Source organism: Rattus norvegicus, chromosome 10 (genome assembly GCF_021556685.1).
Source record: "Rattus norvegicus strain SHRSP/BbbUtx chromosome 10, alternate assembly SHRSP_T2T, whole genome shotgun sequence".
In the NCBI taxonomy this organism is placed as follows: Eukaryota; Metazoa; Chordata; class Mammalia; order Rodentia; family Muridae; genus Rattus; species Rattus norvegicus.
Genome location: NC_141543.1, coordinates 64,166,508 through 64,192,556, shown reverse-complemented (window position 1 = coordinate 64,192,556; position 26,049 = coordinate 64,166,508). Strand labels below are relative to the sequence as shown.

The 26,049-nt window shown below is 39.9% G+C and overlaps 1 protein-coding gene and 1 pseudogene across 2 annotated transcripts; both read left to right on the top strand.

Annotated features, from left to right (window-relative positions):
* Nucleotides 1-4,433: 4,433 nt before the first annotated feature.
* Or1e23 (olfactory receptor family 1 subfamily E member 23) lies at nt 4,434-14,917 on the top strand. 2 transcript variants are annotated; one of them, XM_087570558.1, is made up of 2 exons: nt 4,434-5,330; nt 14,867-14,917. In XM_087570558.1, exons 1-2 carry the CDS (start codon nt 4,434-4,436, stop codon nt 14,915-14,917), a joined length of 948 nt encoding a protein of 315 aa, XP_087426684.1.
* On the top strand, nt 14,837-14,917 carry Olr1484-ps (olfactory receptor pseudogene 1484; annotated as a pseudogene).

Below are 26,049 nucleotides of genomic sequence, written 5' to 3'. Positions count from 1 at the left end.
TTCCATTGTTGGTGGGATTGCAGACTGGTACAACCATTCTGGAAATCAGTCTGGAGGTTCCTCAGAAAATTGGACATTGAACTTCCTGAGGACACAGCTATATCTCTCTTGGGCATATACCCAAAAGATGCCCCAACATATAAAAAAGACACGTGTTCCACTATGTTCATAGCAGCCTTATTTATAATAGCCAGAAGCTGGAAAGAACCCAGATGCCCTTCAACAGAGGAATGGATACAGAAAATGTGGCACATCTACACAATGGAATACTACTCTGCTATCAAAAACAATGACTTTATGAAATTCATAGGCAAATGGATGGAACCGGAAAATATCATCCTGAGTGAGGTAACCCAATCACAGAAAAACACACATGGTATGCACTCATTGATAAGTGGATATTAGTCCAAATGCTTGAATTACCCTAGATGCACAGAACACTTGAAATTCAAGAAGGATGTCCAAAATATGAATGCTTCACTACTTCTTTAAAAAGTGAACAAGAATACCCTTGGGAGGGAATAGGGAAGCAAAGTTTGGAACAGAGGCAGAAGGAACACCCATTCAGAGCCTGCCCCACTTGTGGCCCATACATATACAGCCACCAAACTAGATAAGATGGATGAAGCAAAGAAATGCAGGCCGACAGGAACCGGATGTAGATCTCTTCTGAGAGACACACCCAGAATACCGCAAATACATAGGCGAATGCCATCATTAAACAACTGAACTGAGAACGGGACCCCAGTTGAAGGAATCTTAGAAAGGACTGAAAGAGCTTGAAGGAGCTTGAGACCCCATATGAACAACAACGCCAACCGACCAGAGCTTCCAGGGACTAAGCCACTACCCAAAGACTATATATACATGGACTGACCCTGGGCTCCAACCTCATAGGTAGCAATGAATAGCCTAGTAAGAGCACCAGTGGAAGGGTAAGTCCTTGGTCCTGCCAAGACTGAAACCCCAGTGAACATGATTGTTGGGAGGAGGGCGGTTATGGGGGAGGATGGGGAGGGGTACACCCATAGAGAAGGGAAGGGGGAGGGGCTAGGGGGATGTTGGCCCGGCAACCGGTAAAGGGAATAACAATCAAAATGTAAGTAAGAAATACCCAAGTTAATAAAGTGAAAAAATGTCAAAAAAAAAGAATAATGACTGATAAAATAGGAGGTTTTCATTCACCCTTCCTTACCCAGCCTATTAAAGTGAACTCCAGTCAACAGAATCTCTCTTCATCTTGTGAACAGACAATAAATATACATCTTTTTACAAATTTGTCTTTCTTATTGCTGTTATTTATTTATTTGTTTTGTTTGTTATTGTTCTTCAAATTGTACCTTTCCCGCAGTGTAGGAAATATATGCAGTGGTGAGTATAATTGGTCTCCACTAGAGATGCCTGAAGTCAATTTTTCTTTAAAAAAGGTCCTGGGTAATTACTTTGCCCTTAATGAGATATACAGAATCTGGACTCCTCTGGGATGCATGACCCACAAGGCACAGAGGTGATAACAGGAGTATGAAAGTAGGGATAGTGCAGATAGGTGACAACTACAATGGCTGGTGGTTCCTGTGACTGCAAATAAAATAACAGTTAACAGAATCTTGACCAAGAAATTTTTACTCAACCTCAGCAGAACTGTACATTCAAGAAAATAAGCATGTGTCTTGATGTGAATCCACATAAATCGCCAGTGTGATGTGAGACAGTTTTCCAGGTATGATAACATTCTTCTTTTCTGTCTCCAAGACTTCAACACACTGTATAATTATTATGGTCCTCATATAACCTCATTCATATTGATGGGTTCATTATAATTACTCATTATATCCTTTTTCACTCAATATCCTACCATTTCAACACAAGAGCATTCCTGGGAAATGGACTTCATTGCTATTGTGCTGAAGGGTGTTCACTATACTTTTATCAGTGGAGTCTTCACAAGCTCTGAACAATGTTCTCCCCAGAATGATAATATTTTATCTCCACAAGTTCACAAATCTGTTTTACTGGTATTGTATGAGGTCACAACAGCCAAGTGTAGTCCTTCAAGTGTGATGTTAATATCATCTAGGTGATCGTGTAAATATACTATGAAAGCTCCTCAAACAAGCTCAAGGATTCTACAGAATTCAAGGTGATATGTAAGTGTGCCAATTGTTAGAATCAATTCCCCTGTAATTTTTCATGTGCTGTTTCAGGGCTGCACACAAGCCCTGAGCTAGTTTCCCACCTGCATGATAATTAGGTGCTGAGTGTGACCAATCAGCCTTTGCACAAGCATGATGCTATGGTCAATTAGCTCTTTCTGATTGCCACCCTAAAAAGCTCTTGCATACCCTATACTGAAACAATAAATAAAGTAGACTTGTCTCACTGCAGTGATCTCTGACTATCCTTCTGTCATACTCATATGTTTGAACCCTGTTCACCACTTCTACTTCCTTTTTCCTCATGATCTGTCAACAAACACCCTCTGAACAGAAGGGAAGTCCACAAACATGGACACAAGGGTACTTTTCATTTACATAAGCAGAAAATGGACAAGGTAACCCTTGTCTGTCCTCCCAGTATTCAGAACACAAATGTAGCAGTGTTGCATATTTAAGGCTTGTCGGAAACAAATAAAGAGATCAACTTTTTAAATAGTGCATAATTTTTCCTACATTATTTCTGTAATGCTAATCCACAATGACAAAGTACACAAACTCTGAATTCAGCTGCAATAAACACCGTTAGTCTGTGAAGATGCACACAGTCAAACGAAGTTATAGTATCACAGAAAAAGTGGCTGAGATCTTTTGACATTTCTGTTTTGTCAGCTTTAAGAAATGTGACTGATTCATTAGCCAGTCTTGTCCATAATCAGAGAATAGCATGTGTTTGGGGTGGGTGGGGGTGTCCATTCATGTCACTTAAACAAAAGAATGCATAGTGTTAGAGACTAATAATGGGAACATTTAAGGAATGGTCTAGAATATTGGCGTTATTTAGAAGAGTAGAAGTTACACACACTTGCAACTGAAGAAGAAGAAGATGCAAACTTTTTCTCTAACCATCTGTCCTTTTCCCCTAATTCCTTCATCTTGTTGCATGAAGTATATCATGTGATAAAATGATTAGTATTTCCTCAAAGTCTAAATATTTTAATGACATTTAAGAAATATCTATATAACAACTAGGATTTCATATAATAAAGTGGGATCCAGGCAAGCAGAAGCCTTGATTGTTATCTAAATAAGGAATGACTCTGCGACTTTTCATGACTTGTTTGACTCTGTTTTTGCTTCTTTCTTTGTTTTGTTTGTTTGTTTGTTTGTTTGTTGTTGTATAAATTTTACCTTCCCATAAGTGTAGGAAGGAGAAATTGGTGACTAAAATTTGTTTTCATTAAAGATCCCTGAGGTAAACTGTTCCTAGAAACGTCCTGGATAATTACAATGTTTTAATAAGTTATACAGAATCTAGCCTTCTCTGGGATGCAGGGCAGCTCAGGTGCAGTGATAGCAACAGCAGAATATAAGTAAAGATAATGCATATAAGTGGTGAAAACAGAAACCACTAGTTCCTGTGTCTGAAAATAAAATAAGGGCAAGCAGGATCATCAAATGGAAACTTTTACTCAAACTCAGAAGAGCTAGGGACATTTAGGAAAATAAGTTGTTGTCTTGTCAGTTCACAACAAAATTCTAGAGTTATGTAAGACAGTTTTTAAGGGACACACAGTTCTGACTCAAATCTGAATTGCTTCCATTATTCTATGGGAGACTGGAGAGGGAGGAGAATGTGGGATCCTATAGAGAACAACAAAATGAAAACATGAATTTCACTTGGGGCTTTGAGATTCTGATGCCTGTCATACATGCAATGGAATGAAAATAATTAGTTAATAGTGAAACAGAAATCTGTATGTAATAGGGACATGCACATTTGAGTTTGAAAGGGTAATCTAATGCATTGGAGAATGTGAGATGTTTATGATATTTATATAAATTTATAATGGTAAAGTTTAATCACATTCTTCAAAAGCATCAGTATACAAAATAACAGAGAGCAAATAAAAATGATCAAAAAACAGTCACCTAGGACAAGCATATATCAGGAGAGCAAAGCATTAGTCCATTTTGGATCTCAGTAAAAATGTCATGGAACTTTCTATGAAAGGATGAGTAATTGAACCTCATTAAAGAAAAGTTGAAAATATTAATAATGGTAATGATTATAGACATTAAAAGTTTTGAATACTATGATGACTATAAATCCATTGTAGTAAATACATATATATATATGCATATATATACACACATACACACACACTATATATATATGTGTATATATATATATATATATATATCCTAGATATATGTTCACTTTTATCCTGAATCTTAAGGGACACGAATATTTTCTAATTAGGGTCCTGGAAAGGAAGAATGATAATGAACAACCAAACTGTCATCTCCCAATTTATCCTCCTGGGCTTACCCATCCCCCCAGAGCACCAGCACCTGTTCTATGCCCTGTTCCTGGCCATGTACCTCACCACAATCCTGGGAAACTTCATCATCATCATCCTCATTCTCCTGGACTCCCATCTCCACACACCCATGTACTTGTTTCTCAGCAACTTGTCCTTCTCTGATCTCTGCTTTTCTTCTGTCACAATGCCCAAGTTGCTGCAGAACATGCAGAGCCAGGACACATCCATCTCCTATGATGGCTGCCTGACACAAATGTACTTTTTATTAGTTTTTGGAGACCTGGAGAGCATCCTTCTTTTGGTCATGGCCTATGACCGTTATGTAGCTGTCTGCTTCCCACTTCATTACATGAGCATCATGAGCACCAAACTCTGTGTGTGTCTGATGGTACTGTCCTGGGCATTTACTCTGCTGTATTCCATGTTGCACACCATACTCTTGGCTAAATTGTCATTCTGTGAAGATAATGTGATCCACCACTTTTTCTGTGACATATCTGCCCTGCTCAAGTTGGCCTGCTCTGACATTCATATTAATGAATTAATGATATTTATCATGGGAGGACTTGTTAGCATCATCCCATTCTTACTCATTGTTGTGTCCTATGTGCAAATTGTCTTCTCCATTCTAAATGTTTCATCTGCACATGTTTTACACAAGATCTTCTCCACTTGTGGGTCCCATTTGTCTGTGGTCTCACTATTCTATGGGACAATTTTTGGTCTGTACTTATGTCCATCAACAAATAGCTCTATAGTGAAGGAGACTGCCATGGCAATGATGTGCACAGTGGTGACTCCCATGCTGAATCCCTTCATCTACAGCCTGAGGAACAGAGATGTGAAAGATGCCTTGATAACTCTCCTTTGCAGGAAGAAAAGTTCTTTATAGTGATGCCAATGGAATTTTCTACTTAAATTTAACTAGTATACATATGTATATTATTATTATAAAATGGAGCTCTGCAATGAGACCCACATTAAGAACATGCTACTTAATATTTTTATTTTTTAAACAGGACTTTTGCAAAGTGGTTCTGTTATAGAAGGGCCTCTGAGTGACTCAGTATTGCCACCCTCTGCTTTGCACATGTAACTCTAGAAAATTATTAGGTAACAGCCACTGTATTACCAGATCTCCCTTCCTTACATTCTTGCTAAACCAAGATTTTGTGATGCTAGACAAATTTCTGTGTTGAGTGCAGTATACTTTGCAAATATATATATATGATACAGCATGTTTCTTTGTTAATGATCAGTAATTTTTTCTTCTCTTTTTATTTATTCTTTTCTCATACAATATATCCCAAGTGCGGCCTACCGACCTTTTATTCTTTCTAGGCTCCCCACAAGCTCCCCACTCCCTCAGATCCACTGAACCTCTTTTTATCTCCAGAAAAGAACAGCCTCTCATGGCTACAAACCAAACACAGCATAACAAGATGCAATAAAGCTACACACAATCCCTCATATCAATACTGGAAGAGGCAACTCAAGAGGAAGAAAAGGGTCCCAAGAGCAGAGAAAAGAGGCAAAGATACCCCCATTCCCACTGTTAGGAGTCCCATAGAAACCTAAACTAAACAACCACAGTATGTACGCAGAGGACCTAATGCAGACCCATGCAGGCTCTGTGATTGCCACTTCAGTGTCTGGAAATCCCTGTATACCTGCTTAGTTGTTTCTGGGTGCCATGTTCTCTTCATGTCTTCTACCTTCCTATCTATGAAAATCTTTCCTCCCCATGTTCTCAAGGGATCCCTGAGCTCTACCTAATTGGCATGTGCTCCAATCAACTGCCAGAGAAAGCCTCTCTGATGATGATTAAGCTAGGCACTATTGGTATAGCAGAATATCATTAGGAATAATTTCTTTGACTTTGTTTTGGTCATTTGTATTCAATTCTATCCTAGATCTCTGAGTTATCCACCTCTCAGTTCTTGGACATCCACAGAATGTCAGGCATAAGCTTCATCCCAGTGGCTAGGGGCCAAAGTTTTACCAGTCATTTGTTTGCAACACCACTAATCTCTGAGCCACATTGGCTCAGAACAACTTGTAGGCAGGACTGATATAGGATTTGTGGCTCAGGTGGTCTCCCAGTCCCACCACTAGGACCCTTGCCTGGTGACAGATGATGACTGACTAAAGCTCCATGCTCTCATTGTGGGGGCCAGCTCCTGGAGTGAACAGGTTCCAGGGCAGATGTAAGGAACAGGTGAGGGGAGGTGAGACTCAGAAACCAAGATTAGGATGCTTTGCAACTTCTGACTGATTAGCAATCTGAAATTTTCTTTATTCATATAGATTCAAAAGCATTCATGATTTCAAGGGGTACAGTCCTGGGCATACTTATTTTTCTAGTGTGCCCAGGGTTACAGGTTAAGCATAAGATAATAATGATTTTATTTTCATCATTCCAATGTCCTCATTCCTAAAATTTTACAAATCATTTTAACTTAAACAACCAACCAAGAATGTAATAACCTCTTCTCAGGCTGGCAGCACTTTGTAGTTTCAGGATGTTTACAATGAGAATAGATAAAATATGAGTCAAACCAGGCAAATTGCCCTGCATTAAGATACATTAATACCTTTTAATGCTCAGTCATAATACTTACAGATGAGTGTAAGCCTGATAAATCAAGCTTAGGATAAATTGCAGTTGTTACTTATAATTTTATGGCCTTGTTCAATAAAGGAAAAGTTTTGTTTCTATATTTATTAACAATATAATAACCTGGTATAAACCAATGTTTCCAAGAATGACAAAGGAGTCAAAAGGAGGGACGTTAGATGAAATGTTCTACACTAGAGACAGGGAATTTGTAGAGCTCACCTACAGAAGAAATACTGGACTACAAGTGAGGGATTGGTTTGCCATCCCACAGTCAAAGATCTGACCCATGATTGTTCCTGTCTGAAAGTACTGTGGGACCAGATTGGTTTAGTACAGAATTCTATCAGACCTTCATAGAAGACCTAATACCAAGACTGTGCAAAGTATTTCATAAAATAGAAACAGAAGAAGCACTACCCAATTCATTCTTTTTTATTTATTTTTTTTATTAACTTGAGTATTTCTAATTTACATTTCGAGTGTTATTCCCTTTCCCGGTTTCCTGGCCAACATCCCCCTAACGTTTCCCCTCCCCTTCTTTATGGGTGTTCCCCTCCCCATCCTCCCCCAATTGATACCCTCCCCCCAACAATCACGTTCACTGGGGTTCAGTCTTAGCAGGATCAAGGGCTTCCCCTTCCACTGATGATCTTACTAGGAATATTCACTGCTATCTATGAGGTCAGAGTCCAGGGTCAGTCCATGTATACTCTTTAGGTAGTGGCTTAGTCCCTGGAAGTTCTGGTTGCTTGGCATTGTTGCTCATATGGGGTCTCAAGCCCCTTCAAGCTCACCCAGTTCCTTCTCTGATTCCTTCACCAGGGGTCCTGTTCACAGTTCAGTGGTTTGCTGCTGGCATTCACCTCTGTATTTACTGTATTCTGGCTGTGTCTCTCAGGAGAGATCTACATCCAGCTCCTGTCGGCCTGCACTTCTTTGCTTCATTCATATTTTCTAATTGGGTGGCTGTATATGTATGGGCCACATGTGGGGCAGCCTCTGAATGGGTGTTTCTTCTGTCTCTGTTTTAATCTGTGCCTCTCTATTCCCTGCCAAGGGTATTCTTGTTCGCCTTTTAAAGAAGGAGTGAAGCATTCACATTTTGATCATTCCATCTTGAGTTTCATGTGTTCTATGCATTTAGGGTAATTCAAGCATTTGGGCTAATAGCCACTTATCAATGAGTGCATACCATGTGTTTTTCTGTGATTGGGTTACCTCACTCAGGATGATATTTTCCGGTTCCAAAAATTTGTCTATGAATTTCATAAAGGCATTGTTTTTGATAGCTGAGTAATATTCCATTGTGTAGATGTACCACATTTCTGTATCCATTCCTCTGTTGAAGGACATCTGGGTTCTTTCCAGCTTCTGGCTATTATAAATAAGGCTGCTATGAACATAGTGGAGCATGTGTCTTTTTTATATGTTGGGACATCTTTTGGGTATATGCCCAAGAGAGGTATAGCTGGTTCCTCAGGTAATCCAATGTCCAATTTTCTAAGGAACCTCCAGACTGATTTCCAGAATGGTTGTACCAGTCTGCAACCCCACCAACAATGGAGGAGTGTTCCTCTTTCTCCACATCCTCGCCAGCATTTGCTGTCACCTGAGTTTTTGATCTTAGCCATTCTCACTGGTGTGAGGTGAAATCTCACTGTGTATTGATATGCATTTCCCTTATGACTAAAGATGTTGAACATTTATTTAGGTGGTTCTCAGCCATTCAGCATTCCTCAGATGTGAATTCTTTGTTTAGCTATGAACCCCATTTTTTAATAGGGTTATTTGTCTCTGCAGTCTAATTTCTTGAGTTCTTTGTATATTTTGGATATAAGGCCTCTATCTGTTGTAGTATTGGTAAAGATCTTCTCCCAATCTGTTGGTTGCCGTTTTGTCCTAACCACAGTGTCCTTTGCCTTACAGAAGCTTTGCAGTTTTATGAGATCCCATTTGTCGATTCTGGATCTTAGAGCATAAGCCATTGGTGTTTTGTTCAGGAAATTTTTTCCAGTGCCCATGTGTTCGAGATGCTGCCCTAGTTTTACTTCTATTAGTTTGAGTGTCTCTGGTTTGATGTGGAGGTCCTTGATCCACTTGGACTTAAGCTTTGTACAGGGAGATAAGCATGGATCGATCTGCATTCTTCTACATGTTGACCTCTAGTTGAACCAGCACCATTTGCTGAAAATGCTATCTTTTTTCCATTTGATAGTTTTGGCTCCTTTGTCAAAAATCAAGTGACCATAGGTGTTTGGGTTCATTTCTGGGTCTTCAATTCTGTTCCATTGGTCTATCTGTCTGTTTCTGTACCAATACCATGCAGTTTTTATCACTATTGCTCTGTAATACTGCTTGAGTTCAGGGATAGTGATTCCCCCTGAAGTCCTTTTATTGTTGAGGATAGTTTTAGCTATCCTGGGTTTTTTGTTATTCCAGATGAATTTGCAAATTGTTCTGTCTAACTCTTTGAAGAAATGATGGGTATTTTGATGGGGATTGCATTGAATCTGTACATTGCTTTTGGTAAAATGGCCATTTTTACTATATTAATCCTGGCAATCCATGAGCATGGGAGATCTTTCCATCTTTTGAAGTCTTCTTCAATTTCCTTCTTCAGAGGCTTGAAGTTCTTATTGTACAAATCTTTTACTTGCTTGGTTAAAGTCACACCAAGGTACTTTATATTATTTGGGTCTGTTATGAAGGATGTCGTTTCCCTAATTTCTTTCTCGGCTTGTTTCTCTTTTGTGTAGAGGAAGGCTACTGATTTATTTGAGGTAATTTTATATCCAGCCACTTTGCTGAAGTTGTTTATCAGCTTTAGTTGTTCTCTGGTGGAACTTTTGGTATCACTTAAATATACTATCATATCATCTGCAAATAGTGATATATTGACTTCTTCTTTTCCAGTCTGTATCCCCTTGACCTCCTTTTGTTGTCTGATTGCTCTGGCTAGAACTTCAAGAACTATATTGAATAAGTAGGGGGAGAGTGGTCAGCCTTGTCTAGTCCCTGATTTTAGTGGGATTGCTTCAAGTTTCTCTCCATTTAGTTTAATGTTAGAAACTGGTTTGCTGTATATGGCTTTTACTATGTTTAGGTATGGCCCTTGAGTTCCTACTCTTTCCAGGACTTTTATCATGAAGGGGTGTTGAATTTTGTCAAATGCTTTCTCAGCATCTAGGGAAATGATCATGTGGTTTTGTTCATTCAGTTTGTTTATATGATGGATCACGTTGATGGTTTTCCGTATATTAAACCATCCCTGCATGCCTGGGATGAAGCTTACTTGATCATGGTGGATGATTGTTTTGATGTGCTCTTGGATTCGGTTTGCCAGAATTTTATTGAGTATTTGTGTGTCGCTATTCATAAGGGAAATTGGTCTGAAGTTCTCTTTCTTTGTTGGGTCTTTGTGTGGTTTAGGTATAAGAGTAATTGTGGCTTCATAGAAGGAATTCGGTAGTGCTCCATCTGTTTCAATTTTGTGGGATAGTTTGGATAGTATTGGTATGAGGTCGTCTATGAAGGTCTGATAGAATTCTGCACTAAACCCGTCTCGGCCTGGGCTCTTTTTGGTTGGGAGACCTTTAATGACCGCTTCTATTTCCTTAGGAGTTATGGGGTTGTTTAACTGGTTTATCTGTTCCTGATTTAACTTTTGGTACCTGGTATCTGTCTAGGAAATTGTCCATTTCCTGCAGATTTTCAAGTTTTGTTGAATATAGGCTTTTATAGTAAGATCTGATGATTTTTTGAATTTCCTCTGATTCTGTAGTTATGTCTCCCTTTTCATTTCTGATTTTGTTAATTTGGATACACTCTGTGTCCTCTCGTTAGTCTGGCTAAGGGTTTATCTATCTTGTTGATTTTCTCAAAGAACCAACTTTTGGTTCTGTTGATTCTTTCTATGGTCCTTTTTGTTTCTACTTGGTTGATTTCAGCTCTGAGTTTGATTATTCCCTGTCTTCTACTCCTCCTGGATGTATTTGCTTCTTTTTGTTCTAGAGCTTTTAGGTGTGCTGTCAAGCTGCTGACATGTGTTCTTTCCTGTTTCTTTCTGCAGGCACTCAGTGCTATGAGTTTCCTCTTAGCACAGCTTTCATTGTGTCCCATAAGTTTGGGTATGTTGTACCTTCATTTTCATTAAATTCTAAGAAGTCTTTAATTTCTTTCTTTATTTCTTCCTTGACCAGGTTATCGGTGAGTAGAGCATTGTTCAACTTCCACGCATATATGGGCGTTCTTCCCTTATTGTTATTGAAGACCAGCTTTAGGCCATGGTGGTCTGATAGCACGCATGGGATTATTTCTATCTTTCTGTACCTGTTGAGGCCTTTTTTTGATCAATTATATGGTCAATTTTGGAGAAAGTACCATGAGGAGCTGAGAAGAATGTATATCCTTTTACTTTAGGATAGAATGTTCTATAAATATCTGTTAAGTCCATTTGGTTCATGACTTATCTTAGTCTGTCTACGTCTCTGTTTAATTTCTGTTTCCATGATCTGTCCGTTGATGAGAGTGGGGTGTTGAAATCTCCCACTATTATTGTGTGAGGTTCAATGTATGTTTTGAGCTTTAATAAGGCTTCTTTTACGTATTTAGGTGCCCTTGTATTTGGGGCATAGATATTTAGGACTGAGAGTTCATCTTGGTGGATTTTTCCTTTGATGAATATGAAGTGTCCTTCCTTATCTTTTTTGATGACTTTTAGTTGAAAACTGATTTTATTTGATATTAGAATGACTACTCCAGCTTGCTTTTTCCGACCATCTGCTTGGAAAGTTGTTTTCCAGCCTTTCACTCTGAGATAGTGTCTGTCTTTTTCTCTGAGGTGTGTTTCCTTTAGGCAGCAGAATGCAGGGTCCTCGTTGCGTATCCAGTTTGTCAATCTATGTCTTTTTATTGGGGAGTTGAGATCATTGATGTTGATAGATTTTAAGGAATAGTGATTATTGCTTCTTGTTATATTCATATTTGGATATGAGGTTATGTTTGTGTGTTTTTCTTCTCTTTGTTTTGTTGCCAAGACGATTAGTTTCTTGCTTTTTCTAAGGTGTAGTTTGCCTCCTTATATTGGGCTTTACCATTTATTATTCTTTGTAGGGCTGGATTTGTAGAAAGATATTGCATAAATTTGGTTTTGTCATGGAATATCTTGGTTTCTCCATATATGTTAATTGAGAGTTTTGCAGGATTCAGTAACCTGGACTGGCATTTGTGTTCTCTTAGGGTCTGTATGACATCTGTCCAGGATCTTCAGGCTTTCATAGTCTCTGGTGAAAAGTCTGGTGTAATTCTGATAGCTCTACCTTTATATGTTACTTGACCTTTTTCCCTTACTGCTTTTGATATTCTTTCTTTATTTTGCGCTTTGGTGTTTTGACTATTATGTGATAGGAGGAATTTCCTTTCTGGTCCAATCTATTTGGAGTTCTGTAGCCTTCTTGTATGCTTATGGGTATCTCTTTCTTTAGGTTAGGGAAGTTTTCTTCTATGATTTTGTTGAAGATATTTACTGGTCCTTTGAGCTGGGAGTCTTCACTCTCTTCTATACCTATTATCCTTAGGTTTGATCTTCTCATTGAGTCCTGGATTTCCTGTATGTTTTGGACCAGTAGCTTTTTCCGCTTTACATTATCTTTGACAGTTGAGTTGATTTCTATGGAATCTTCTGCTCCTGAGATTCTCTCTTCTATCTCTTGTATTCTGTTGGTGAAGCTGGTATCTACAGCTCCTTGTCTCTTCTTTTGGTTTTCTATATCCAGGGTTGTTTCCATGTGTTCTTTCTTGATTGCTTCTATTTCCATTTTTAATTCCTTCAACTGTTTGATTGTGTTTTCCTGGAATTCTTTCAGGGATTTTTGTGATTCCTCTCTGTAGACTTCTACTTGTTTATGTTTTCCTGTGTTTCTCTAAGGGAGTTCTTCATGTCTTTCTTGAAGTCCTCCAGCATCATGATCAAATATGATTTTGAAACTAGATCTTGCTTTTCTAGTGTGTTTGGATATTCAGTGTTCGCTTTGGTGGGAGAATTGGGCTCCGATGATGCCATGTAGACTTGGTTTCTGTTGCTTGGGTTCCTGCACTTGCCTCTTACCATCAGATTATCTCTAGTGTTACTTTTTCTGCTATTTCTGACAGTGGCTAGACTGTCCTATAAGCCTGTGTATCAGGAGTGCTATAGACCTGTTTTCCTGTTTTCTTTCAGCCAGTTATGGGAACAGAGTGTTCTGCTTTCGGGCGTGTAGTTTTTCCTATCTGCAGGTCTTCAGCTGTTCCTGTGGGCCTGTGTCTTGAGTTCACTAGGCAGGTCGCTTGGAGTAGGAAGGTTTGTCTTACCTGTGATCCCGAGGCTCAAGTTTGCTCATGGGGTGCTGCTTATGAGCTCTCCGCAGGGGCAGCAACCAGGAAGATCTGCGCCACCCTTTCCAGGAACTTCCGTGCACCAGGGTTCCAGATGGCATTTGGTGTTTTCCTCTGGAGTCAGAGATGTGGGCAGAGTGTAGTCTCTTCTGGTTTCCCAGGCGTGTCTGCTTCTCTGAAGGTTTAGCTCTCCCTCCCACGGTATTTGGGTGCAGAGATCTATTTATCTGGTTGGTCCCCTCAGGTTCCGGCGGTGTCTCAGACGCAGGGAACCTGCTGCTGCTGTGCCCTTATCTCCAGGAACCCAGAGGCCATATACAGTTTCCTCTTGGGCCAGGGATGTGGGCAGGGGTGGGCAGTGTTGTTGGTCTCTTCTGCTCTGCAGTCTCAGGAGTGCCCACCTGTCCAGGCTGTGAGCTCTCTCTCCCATGGTGTTTGGGAGCAGTGAGCTGCTGCGGGCAGGGATCCGCGGGTTTGGGAATCCCGCTAAAAACCGGAAGTGTTCGGTCCTAGAGGAATTTTGCCTCTGTGTGTCCTGAATTCACCAAGCAGGTTGTTTGGAGCAGGAAGGTTTGTCTTACCTGTGGTCCTGAGGCTCAAGTTTGCTCGTGGGGTGTTGCTTATGAGCTCTCCACGGGGGCAACAACCAGGAAGATCTGTGCTGCCCTTTCCCAGAGCTTCCGTGCACCAGGGTTCCAGATGGGGTTTGGTGTTTTCCCTACCCAATTCTTTCTATGAAGGCAAAATTATGCTTATAGCTAAACCACAAAAAGACCCAAAAAGAAAGAGAACTTCAGATGAAATTCCCTTACAAATATCGACACAAAAATACTCAATAAAATTCTCACAAACCAAATCCTAGAACACATCAAAACGATCATTCATCATGATCAAGGGATACAGGATTGGTTAAATATACAGAAATCCATCAACATAATCCACTATGTAAACAAACTCAAAGAAAAAAACATACAAGCATTTCATTAGATTCTGAGAGACCGTTCAACAAAACTCAACACCCCTTCATGTTAAAAGTCCTGGAAAGATAAGGAATTCAAGGCCCATATTTAAACATAGTAAAAGCAATATACAGGAAACCAGTAGCCAGCATCAAACTAAATGGAGAAAAACTTGAAGCAATCCCAGTAAAATCAGGGACGAGACAAGGATGCCCAATCTACCCCTACTTATTCATTATAATACTCGAAGTTCTAGCCAGAGCTACTGCACAACAAAAGAATGCCAAAGGAGTACAAATTGGAAAGGAAGAAGTAAAAACATCACTATTTGCAGATGATATGATAGTATACTGACGTTACCCAAAAAATTCCACCAGAGAACTATTAAACCTCATAAACAACTTCATCTACAGCCTGAGGAACAGAGACATAAAGGGAGCCCTAATTAGAGTTCTTTGCAAGAAGAAAATTCTTTTCTGCCTATGATGGTAAACATTGGGATTTAAAAATAATGTATTCAGTAATATTTTAACATTGACATATGAGTATTAGTGTATATCCTTTCTTCCCATCATAAAACTCACTTATCAAGTGAAATTATTCAGGGTTTTTCAATTTTAATGTGTCTCCAAAAATAGCACTAGTGTATAGAATAACTGCATCTCACACAATTTGCCAATTCGAGGTTGAGTGTGTCATATACAGCACACCTAGCAATCCATTTCCCAACTGGACAGTGTTTGCAGGGCTCAGAAGAATCTCTAATTAGGTTTGAGTATACCTATTGATTATCATATACACATATTCCTTTCTTTGAGTATGTTTTTGTCTATGACTCAGATTGTCTGAGACTGTAGTCACAGATAATGCTCTGAATCAAGGTTTGCATCATGTCTGTGGTCACTTTTCAGTCTAATATAATAGGATCATGGAAAGCCAGATTCTGACAACTTTAGGAAAGTTCAACTCCAATGTGACATGAATGATTCTTTTGACAGTTAGTGCAAATTCCAGGTAGGGTTAGATGTTAACTTACATCTCTCCTCAAAAGCTGTACACTAAGTAGTAGTCTTGTGTAGTTGATGGAAAAGTGAGTTCCAATTACTTTCTAGGGCAGTTTGCTTGACCTTGGTCAGGATAATGTAAAATTGTTTAATTAAATTTCTTTTTAAAATTACCACAATTCAGGCATTAATGATATTTTATCTTCCCATGTCAAAACTGACTTGACTTAAATACCCAAGTCTTGTGCTTATTCTTCTTAAAATATTAAACAATTAACTTATGAAATGAAGAAGCATAAATCATATTTGAGCCAATAACTCTGAGAAGCAGCACATAAGAGCTCACATCTGCATTGCACTGACTCATATGTATAGGCACATAAAACCATTTATACTCATTTTTTTAAACAAAACTTTTCATTGTTGAAAAAGTTCTTTACTCACCACTTCTCAGAAAACATCCTTCCTTTTTTAATTTTCTCGTTTTTAAAAAAAAATTTATTGGATATTCTATGTATTTACATTTCAAATGTTATTTCCTTCCCCCTCCCATTACCCTTTTCTCCTCCCCCTGCTTCTATGAATATGCTCCCACCCCCACTCATGGACTTCCACCTCAACACCTTGACATTCCCTACACTAGTGAAATAAGCCTTCACAGGACCAATTGATGCTGGACAATACCATTCTCCGCTACATAGGCGACTGGAGCCATGGTTCCCTATATGTATACTCATTGGTTGGTGGTTTAGTCCCTGGGAATTCTGGGGGCTTTTGTTGGTTGAGAGTGTTTTATTTCTATGAGATCGCAAGCCCCTTCAGTTCCTTCAGTCCTTTTCCTAACTTCTCCACTGGGGTCCGTGTGTTTAGTCCAATGGTTAGCTGCAACCATTGTATTAATAAGGCTCTGTATTAATAAGGTTCTGTATTAATAAGGTTCTGGCAGAGCCTCTCAGGAGACATCCATATCAGGTTCCTGTCAGCAAGCACTTCTTGTTATCAGCAATAGTAATTGTGTTTGGTGGCTGCATGTGGGATGGATCCCCAGGTGGGGCAGTCTTTGGATGACTTTTTCTTCAATCCCTGCTTCACTCTTTGTCCCTGTATTCCCTCCCATGAGTATTGTATTCTCCCTTCTAAGAAGGAGTGAAGCATCCACATTTTGGTATTCCTTCTTCTTGGGCTTCATAGGGTCTGTGAATTTTTTTCATAGTTATTCCAAGCTTTTGGTCTAATATCCACTTATCAGTGAGTATATACTATGTGTGTTATTTTGTGATTGGGTCACTTCACTCGGGATGATATTTTCTAGTTCTATCCATTTGCCTAAGAATTTCATGAAGTCGTTGTTTTTAATAGCTGAGCAGTACTCCATTGTGTAGATGTACCACATTTTCATTATCCATTCCTCTGTTGAAGGTCATCTGGGTTCTTTCCAGCTTCTGGCTATTATAAATAAGGTTGCTATGAACATAGTGGAGCATGTGTCCTTGTTATATCTTGGAGCATCTTTTGGGTGTATGCCCAGGAGTGGCATATCTGGGTCCTCAGGTAGTACTATGTCCACTTTCTGAGGAACTTCCACACTGATTTCCAGAGTGGTTTTGTACCAGCTTGCAATCCCACCAACAATGGAGAAGTGTTCCTCTATCTCCTGAGTTTTTTTTTTAATCTTAGCCATTCTGACTGGAGTGAGGTAAAATGTCAGGATTGTTTTGATTTGCATTTCCCTGATGACTAAGGATATTGAACATTTCTTTAGGTGCTTCTCGGCCATTTGAAAATCCTCAGTTAAGAATTCTTTGTTTAGCTCTGTACCCCATTTTTAATAGAATTATTTGATTCTCTGGAGTCTAACTTCTTGAGTTCTTTGTATATATTGGATATTAGCTCTCTATTGGGTGTAGGATTGGTAAAGATCTTTCCCCAATCTGTTGGTTGCTGTTTTTTCCCTATTGATAGTGTCCTTTGCCTTACAGAAGTTTTGCAATTTTATGAGGTCCCATTTGTTGACTCTTGATCTTAGGACATAAGCCATTGGTGTTCGGTTCAGGAAAATTTCCCCCATGTCTATGTGTTCCAGGCTCTTCCTCACTTTCTTCTCTATTAGTTTCAGTGTATCTGTATGTGGAGGTCTCTGATCCACTTGTACTTGGGCTTTGTACAAGGAGAGAAGAATGGGACAATTTGCATTCTTCTACATGCTGACTTCCAGTTGAACCAGCACCATTTGTTGAAAATGCTATATCTTTTTTCCACTGGATGATTTTAGCTTCTTTGTCAAAGACCATGTAACCATAGGTGTGTGGGTTCTTTTCTGGATGTTCAATTCTATTCCACTGATCTACCTGCCTGTTTCTGTATCAATACCATGGAGTTTTTTTTTATTCCCCTCCCTGCAGTTTTTTTTTTTTATCACGATTGCTCGGTAATACATATTGAGGTCAGGGATGGTGATTCCCCCCAGAAGTTCTTTTATCGTTGAGAATAGTTTTTGCTTATACTTTGTTTCTTGGTATTCCAAATACATTTGCAAATATAGGTATGGGTCTTGAATTCCTGATCTCTCTAAGACTTATCATTAAGGGGTGTTGAATTTTGTGAAACGCTGTCTCAGCATCTAATGAGATGATCATGTGGATTTTTTTCTTTAAGTTTGTTTATATAGTGGATTACATTGATGGAATTTCATATATTGAAACATCCCTGCATCCCTGGGATGAAGCCTACTTGATCATGATGAATGATTGTCTTCATATGTTCTTGGATTTGGTTTGCAAGAATTTTATTGAGTATTTTTGCATGGATATTCATAAGGAAAATTGTTCTGAGGTTTTCTTTCTTTGTAGGGTCTTTGGTTTAGGTATACGCATAATTATAGCTTCAAAGAACAAATTGGTAGTGTTTCTTCTGTTTCTATTTTGCAGAATAGTTTGAAGAGTATTAGTATTCAGTCTTCTCTGAAGGTCTGATAGAATTCTGCACTAAACCTATCTGGTCCTGGGGTTTTTTTTTTTTTTGGTTGGGAGACTTTTAATGACTGTTTCTGTTTCTTTACAGTTATGGGACTGTTTAGATGGATTATCTAATCCTGATTCAACTTTAGCATCTGATATCTTTCTAGAAAATTGTCCATTTCCTCCATATTTTCCAGTTTTGTTGAGTATAGGCTTTTAAAGTAGAAACTGAGTTTTTTGAACTTCCTCAGTTCCTGTTGTTATGTTTCTCTTTTCATTTCTGATTTGGTTAATTTGGATACTGTTTCTTTGCCCTCTGATTAGTTTGCTTAAGGGTTTATCTATCTTGTTGATTTTCTCAAAGAACCAGCTTGTGGTTTTGCTGATTCTTTGTATAGTTCTTTTTGTTTCTACATGGTTGATTTTAGCTCTGAGTTTGATAATTTCCTGCTGTGTACTTTTCTTGGGTGTTTTTGCTTTTTGTTTTTGTTCTAGAGCTTCCGGGTGTGCTGTCAAGTTGTTAGTGTATGCTCTCTCTAGTTTCTTTTTGGAGGCCCTCAGATCTATGAGTTTTCCTCTCAGCACTGTTTTCACTGTAACCTATAAGTTTGAGTATGCTGTGCCTACATTTTCATTTCTTTAAGGGAGTTATCTATGTTCTTCTTAGAGTCCTCTGTCATAATGAAATGTGATTTTAAATCTGAATCTTGCTCTTTCAATATGCTGGGGTATCCAGAACTTGCTGTGGTTGGAGAACTGGGTTCTGATGGTGCCGAATATTCTTGGTTTCTGTTGCTTAGGTTCTTGTGCTTCTTTCTTGAAATCTAGTTCTCTCTGATGTTAGTTGGTCTTGCTGGCTCTGACAGGAGCTTTCTCTCCTGTGGGTCTGTGAGCCTTGTATCTTATGAGTGAAAGCACTCCTGGCAGTTCTTCCTATTGGGTTGCAAACCCTTTCAGCTCCTACAGTTCTTGCCCCAACGTCTCCATTTGGAATCTCCATGCTCAGTCTGATGTTTGGCTGTGTACATCCACATCTGTATTGGTCTGGCTCTGGCAGAGCCTCTCAGGGGACAGCTATACTGTGCTCTTGTCAGTAAGCACTTCTTGGCATCAGTAATAGTGTCTGGGTTTGGTGTCAGTAGATTGGTTGGATCCTTAGATGGGGCAGTCTCTGGATGGCCTTTCCTTAGTTTCTGTTCCACTCTTTGTCCCTGCATTTCCTTTTGACAGGAGGAATTCTGGATTAATATGTTTGAGGTGGGTGGGTGATCCCATCCCTCAACAAGGGAACGATGTCCATCCACTGGATATGGTCTCTATAGGTTCTATTTCCCCTTTGTTGTGTATTTTGGCTAATATCCTCCCTGTTGGGTACTGGGAATCTTTTGGGTCCCTGGCATCTGGGGCTTTCTAGTGGCTACTCCCAGAATCCCCTCCCTCACTGCTACACACCTAGTTTCAAATTCCTGACCCTTTGTACTTCTCCTACATCTCCTCCCACATCTGAACTGCCCCCTTTCCCCTCCCTCTCCTCTCTTTCTCCCAGATCCCTCTTTCCCTCTACTTCTCAGAGATTATTCTCTTCCCCCTTCTGAGTAGGACTGTAGCATCCACATTTTGGTGTGATCTTTTCTCTTTTTGGGTTTCATATGGTCTGTGAGTTGTTTTGTGGGTGTTCTGAGCTTCTTTTTGGCTAATATCCACTTATCAGTGAGTACATACCATGTATGACTTTTGTGACTGGGTTACCTCACTCAGGATGATATTTTCATGTTCCATCCATTTGCCTGCAAATTTCATGAAGTCATTGGGGGGAGGGTTGGGAGGGAGAAAAGGGTTTATTTTAGCTTTCAACTCTCAAGTCACATTCCATTAGTGAGGAAAGCCAGGGCAGGAACTCAAGGAGGAAGCCTGAAGGCAGAAACTGGTACAAGGTCATGAGGCAATACTGCTTACTGGCTTGCTCTCTTATGGTTTGCTCAGCCTGATTTTCTATGTCATCCAGAATCACCTGCCTGTGTTGGCACTGCCCACAGAGAGCTGGGCTCTCCCACATCATTCTTTTTGTGTGTGTGTGGATACTTTTTATTTACATTTCAAATGTTATTTCCTTTCTCAGTTTCCTAGCCATAAACCCCCCATCCCATCCCCCCTTCTTCTCTGTGTTCCTCCTCCGCAACCACACTCCCTTCCTGCCCCCCCCCAGAATTCATTGTTTTTAATAGCTGAAGTTTTAGTGCAGAATTCTATCAGACCTACAAAGAAGACCTAATACCAATACTTCTCAAAGTATTTCATAAAATAGAAACAGAAGGAATACTATCTAATACATTCCATGAAGTCAGTTACACTAATACATAAACCACACGAAGACCCAACAAAGAAAGAGAACTTCAGACCAATTTCTCTCATGAATTCTGATGCAAAAATGCTCAATAAAATTCTTGCAAACTGATTCCAAAAACAAATCAGAATAATCATTCACCATAATTAAGTAGGCTTCATTCCAGGAATGCAGGGATTGTTCAATATACGCAAATTCATCAATGTAATCCCCTATATAAACCAACTGAAAGAAAAAATAAATCCACACAATCATCTCATTAGATGCTGAAAAAGCCTTTACCATTCATTATTTAATCTTAGCTGCATGAATATCATTGTTTAAGTCTCCAAATTTGGTCCATTTACTTTCTTGTTGTTGCCTCTAAGTGATGACATTCAAACCATCATTTCATTCTTCTATAATAGTTCACATTGCTGCAGTCCAGATCCCCTCCTGTCCCCACTTTAACTCTCTGGCTTTACTGAAACTCTATGACAAGCAAGGAATGGAGCTCTTCTTTATCCGCCTACCTTTGCTCTTTGCTCTACATTCTACAATTCTCATGATCCACTATGCGTGGTCCACTATAGAAACTGTATACTTTTGTGTGCATATGTGTGATATTTGAATGTATACATATATTAAAAATAGATTAAGATTCATAGTCACATGAAAATAGCAAAGTTGGACTGGTACTTTACAACATGAACTAACATTTTTCTTGAATGAGTCAAAGACAACATGATTGACATTTGAGCACATATGAGTGACTGAAATGTGGTCTGATTTGAGGAACTGATGTTATATAAAAAGAAGTGAATTTGAGAATAAGATAATGGATTTGCTTTGAATGCGATGGATTAATGACATATATTTTCAATCTCATGCTGGTTTTGCAACAGTACACATACAGCCACAAAAGCTAGGACAATAGAATTCTTAGAATACATTAAAGGAGTAAATTTTCATGACTTTTGATTACGTAATGATTTATAAAGACCATTTTAAATCCTAACTGCATGTATGTCATTTCCTAATGTTCGAATCATGATTCATTCAATTTTGTTTGTTGTCTTTTTTAATAGTTATTGTTACTGTGCATTAGGATACAACACAATACAACAAAAAACCTCACAAGAAACAGAAAGAAGACTAAATTAACAAAAGATATTTGTGCAATAATGGACACTTTACATTCCAGTTGTTGTTCCTCCTCAGTCTCCCCTCCCATGGCTCCTCATCCCATTCCTCCTGCCCCTTTTCTCCAAGAGGGTGCTCTCCCCCAATCCCTGACAAAGCCTCCCCCTTACAGAGGGCCTCAAGTCTCTTGAAGATTAAGCTCCTACTGAGGCCAGACCAGGCCTTCTATATATGTGCCAGAGGCCTCAGACCAGCCCATGCATGTTTCTCGTTGGTGGCTCAGTCTCTGGGAGTTCCCTAGGGTCTGGATTAGATGACATTGCTGCTCTTCCTATGGGGTAGGTCTCCCTTTCAGCTTCTTCAATCCTTCCCTTAGTTCCTCCATAGGGGTCCCCGACTTCATTTCAATGATTAGATGTAAGTATGTGCTTCTATCTCAGTCAGCTGCTGGTAGGGCCTCTCTGAGGACGGCCTTGCCAGGCTCCCCCATGAGATGAATCCCAAGTTGGGGCAGTAATTGGATGGCCTTTCCTTCAGTCTCTTCTCCATTTTTGTTCCTGCAGTTCTTTTAGACAGGGACAATTCTGGGGCAGGAATTCTGTGGGTTAGTAACCCTGTCCTTCCACTTGAGGCCCTATCTACTGGAGGTGGACTCTTCAAGTTCTTTTTCCCCAGTGTTGGGCATTTTGGCTAAGGTCACCCCCAGTGAGTCCTGAGAGTGTCTCACCTCCAGGGTTTCTGGCACTGTCTAGAGGGTCCCTCCACTTCCCACTCCCAGAGGCTGCTTATTTCCATTCATTCTCTTGGCCCTCTGGGCTTCTCTCCTGTCCCGTCCCCACTTATCTTATCCTGTCCCTTTTCCTTTCTCCCTCCCAACCAGTTCTTTCTCTCCCTCCACCCTGACATCATTTCCATCTCCTTTCTAAGTGGGGTTGAAGCATCCTCACTTGGGCATTTCTGCTTGTTACACTTCTTGTGGTCTGTAGGTTGTATCCTAGGTGTTCTGTACTTTTTGGCTAATATCCACTTATCAGTGAGTACATACCATGCATGTCCTTTTGGGTCTGAGTTCCCTCACTCAGGATGATATTTTCTAGTTCCTTCCATTTGCCTGCAAAATTCATGATGTCCTCGTTCTTAATAGCTGAATAGTATTCTTTGTGTAAATGAATCACATTTTCTGTATCCTTTCTTTGGTTAAGGACATCTGGGTTGTGTCCAGCTTCTGGCTATTACAAATAAGGATGCTGTGAACATTGTGGAACATGTGTCCTTGTGGTACGGTGGGGCATCTTTTGGGTATATGCCCAAGAATGGTATAGCTGGGTCTTCAGGTGGAACTATTTCCAATTTTCTGAGGAACTGCCAGATTGATTTCATGAGTAGTTGTACACTTTTTAAAAATATTTTTTTAAAACAATAACTCAATGCAATACAACTAAGGAGGTAATTAAAAGTAAGATCTCAATCACTAAAAACTCAGAATGGTAGAAAAACTTATATTTGATGTAAAAATTACTGATATGTAAATCTTACGCATCCTTAGTCATTAGGGAAATGCAAATCAAAACAATCCTGAGATTCCACCTCACCCCAGTCAGAGTGGCTAAGATCAAAAGCTCAGGTGACAGAAGATGCTGGCGAGGATGTGGAGAAAGGAACACTCCTCCATTGTTGGTGGGACTGCAAGCTGGTACAACCATTCTGGAAATCAGTCTGGCGGTTCCTCATAAAATTGTACATAGGACTACCTGAGAACCCAGCTATACCTCTCTTGGGCAAATACCCAAAAGATGCTCCTACATATAACAAGGACACATGCTCCACTATGTTCATAGCAGCCTTATTTATGGTAAGCAGAAGCTGGAAAGAACCCAGATGTCCTTCAACAGAGGAATGGATACAGAAAATGTGGTACATTTACACAGTGGAGTACTACTCAGCTATCAAAAACAATGACTTTATGAAATTCTTAGACAAATTGTTGGAACTAGAAAACACCATCCTGAGTGAGGTAACTCAGTTACAAAAGAACACACATGGTATGCACTCACTGATAAGTGGATATTAGCCTAAAAGCTCGGAATACCCAGGATAAAATTCACAGATCGTATGAAGCTCAAGAAGAAGGAAGACCAAAATGTGAATGCTTCAGTTCTTAGAAGGGGGAACAAAATACTCACAGGAGGTAGAGGGTGGGAGGGACTTGGGAGGAAGAGAAGAGGAGGAGGGCGAAAAGGTGGGGCAGGATCAGGTATGGGGGAGACAGGGATGATAAACAGAGGGTCAGGAATTTGAACAGAGGTGAGTAACAATGGGGAGGGGGAACTGGGGGTAGCTACCAGTAAGTCCCGGATACCAGGAAAGCAAGAGGCCCCCAGGACCCAACAGGGATGAGATTAGATGAAATGCCTAACAAAGGGGAGGGAGAACTTGTAGAGACCAAATCCAGAGGTTAGGTAAGTCTCCCAGTTGGGGGATGGGGCCACCCACTCATCTCCACATTTTTAACCCAGAATGGCTCCTGTTTAAAGGAAATACGGGGACAAAGTGTGGAGCAGAGATTGAATGAAAGGCCATCCAGAGCCTGCCCCACCTGTGGATGCATCCCATATACAGACACCAAACCCAGATACTATTGCAATGCCATGAAGTGCTTGCTGACAGGACCATGTCTTTGGAGAGGCTCTGCCAGAGTCTGACAAATACAGGGGTGGATGCTCACAGCTAACCATTGGACTGAGCTCAGGGACTCCAATGGAAGAGTTAGATAAAAGAAGAATTTATTGAAATGGCTTAGCGTGATGTAAATGGACAAATGAAATGGCGAGAGAACTGGGCTGAGTTAGGGCAACTTGTCAGTAGGAACCAATGATCTGTAAGACAGAAAGTAAAGATTCAAAAAACAAACACCCTCACCCTTCTGAGGACCCATTTCTAGTGATATAACACATGCGGGTTTGGGGTCTGTTGGAATTGGGTTTCTGTCAGGATAGGTAGGCGAGTAGGAAGGAGCAGTAGGGTGAAAAGAGGTGTATCCTGGTTCAGGCAGGGCGCAAGGTCGAAATGAGAGACTTAGGTCATCTGGGAAATAAGAATCTGGGAGCAAGAGGCAGAGACAGAAAACGACAGACTAGAGCAGGAGAGGGTAGTCACGTGTCCCGAGAACTCACGATCAGCTCATACACATCTTTGGGTAAGTGATATTTTATTGTAGAAAACAGAAGATGCTAAGTCTGAATCTCATTCTACATACAGATGTTGGAAAATATGCCCAGGTAAGTGGGACACACAAAGACTCAGGGATGCACAGCTGCTTAGTCTCAAAAAGAAAATGTTTGCTTAAGTCAAAATCACTATTAGTCGAAAATAGCTATATTTGCCTAAAGTCTCCTGATCCTTCTTAGTCTGCTTAATGTATGAAATTTCGGGTGATTTCAGTTTGCTGAGATAGATTTTACTATGCTGTTTTCCAATTGTTTGCTGTAATTGTTTAAAAGTATTAAGTGTCTGTGTCTACTTAAAATGTGTCTGGTTGCCTAGTGCTGCCAAACAGCTTTATTTTTAAGGGGTGGCTGGAGGGGCTGTTTCAGAGGAACAGAGGATGCTCCCTAGACTGTCAGTGTGCTTCATGTTCTGACACTTTGTTATCTAAAGAAGATTTGCGGTTGGCGAGATGAAAGTGCTAGAGGAGGTGAGAGAGAGGCATGGGCAACCACCTCTTAATTTCAGGCCTGATTTTTAAGTTGGGAGACTTCACAGAGATGACTGATCCAGCTACAGGAAAATACAGATTTGAGGTTAAACTGTTGGATGAAATATAGTGCACTTCATTGGGAGATCTGTAAAGGTAGCGTGAGATACTGACTGGGCAGGTGAGGCAAGCCATAAACTGCATGTTATGGGACTCCAATGTTTTAAAATTTTTAATATGCACTTGATGTTTGTCCCAGTAATAATTCAGTTACACTTTGAAGTACTTTTCAAAAAGGAATCTTGCTCTGATTAAAATACTAGTAGCTGTTTTAAAGCTAAGAGAAGGTAAAATCTAGCATGGTACTTTGCAAAAGCCTGCTAGGTTCCTGCAATTAGTACTTGGTAGGGCCGATAAAACTACAGTGCCTAGCACTACTGCCACCTAGTGGCAATCTACCAGTAGTGCGTGGTAATTAAAATGCAGTGAACACAGGT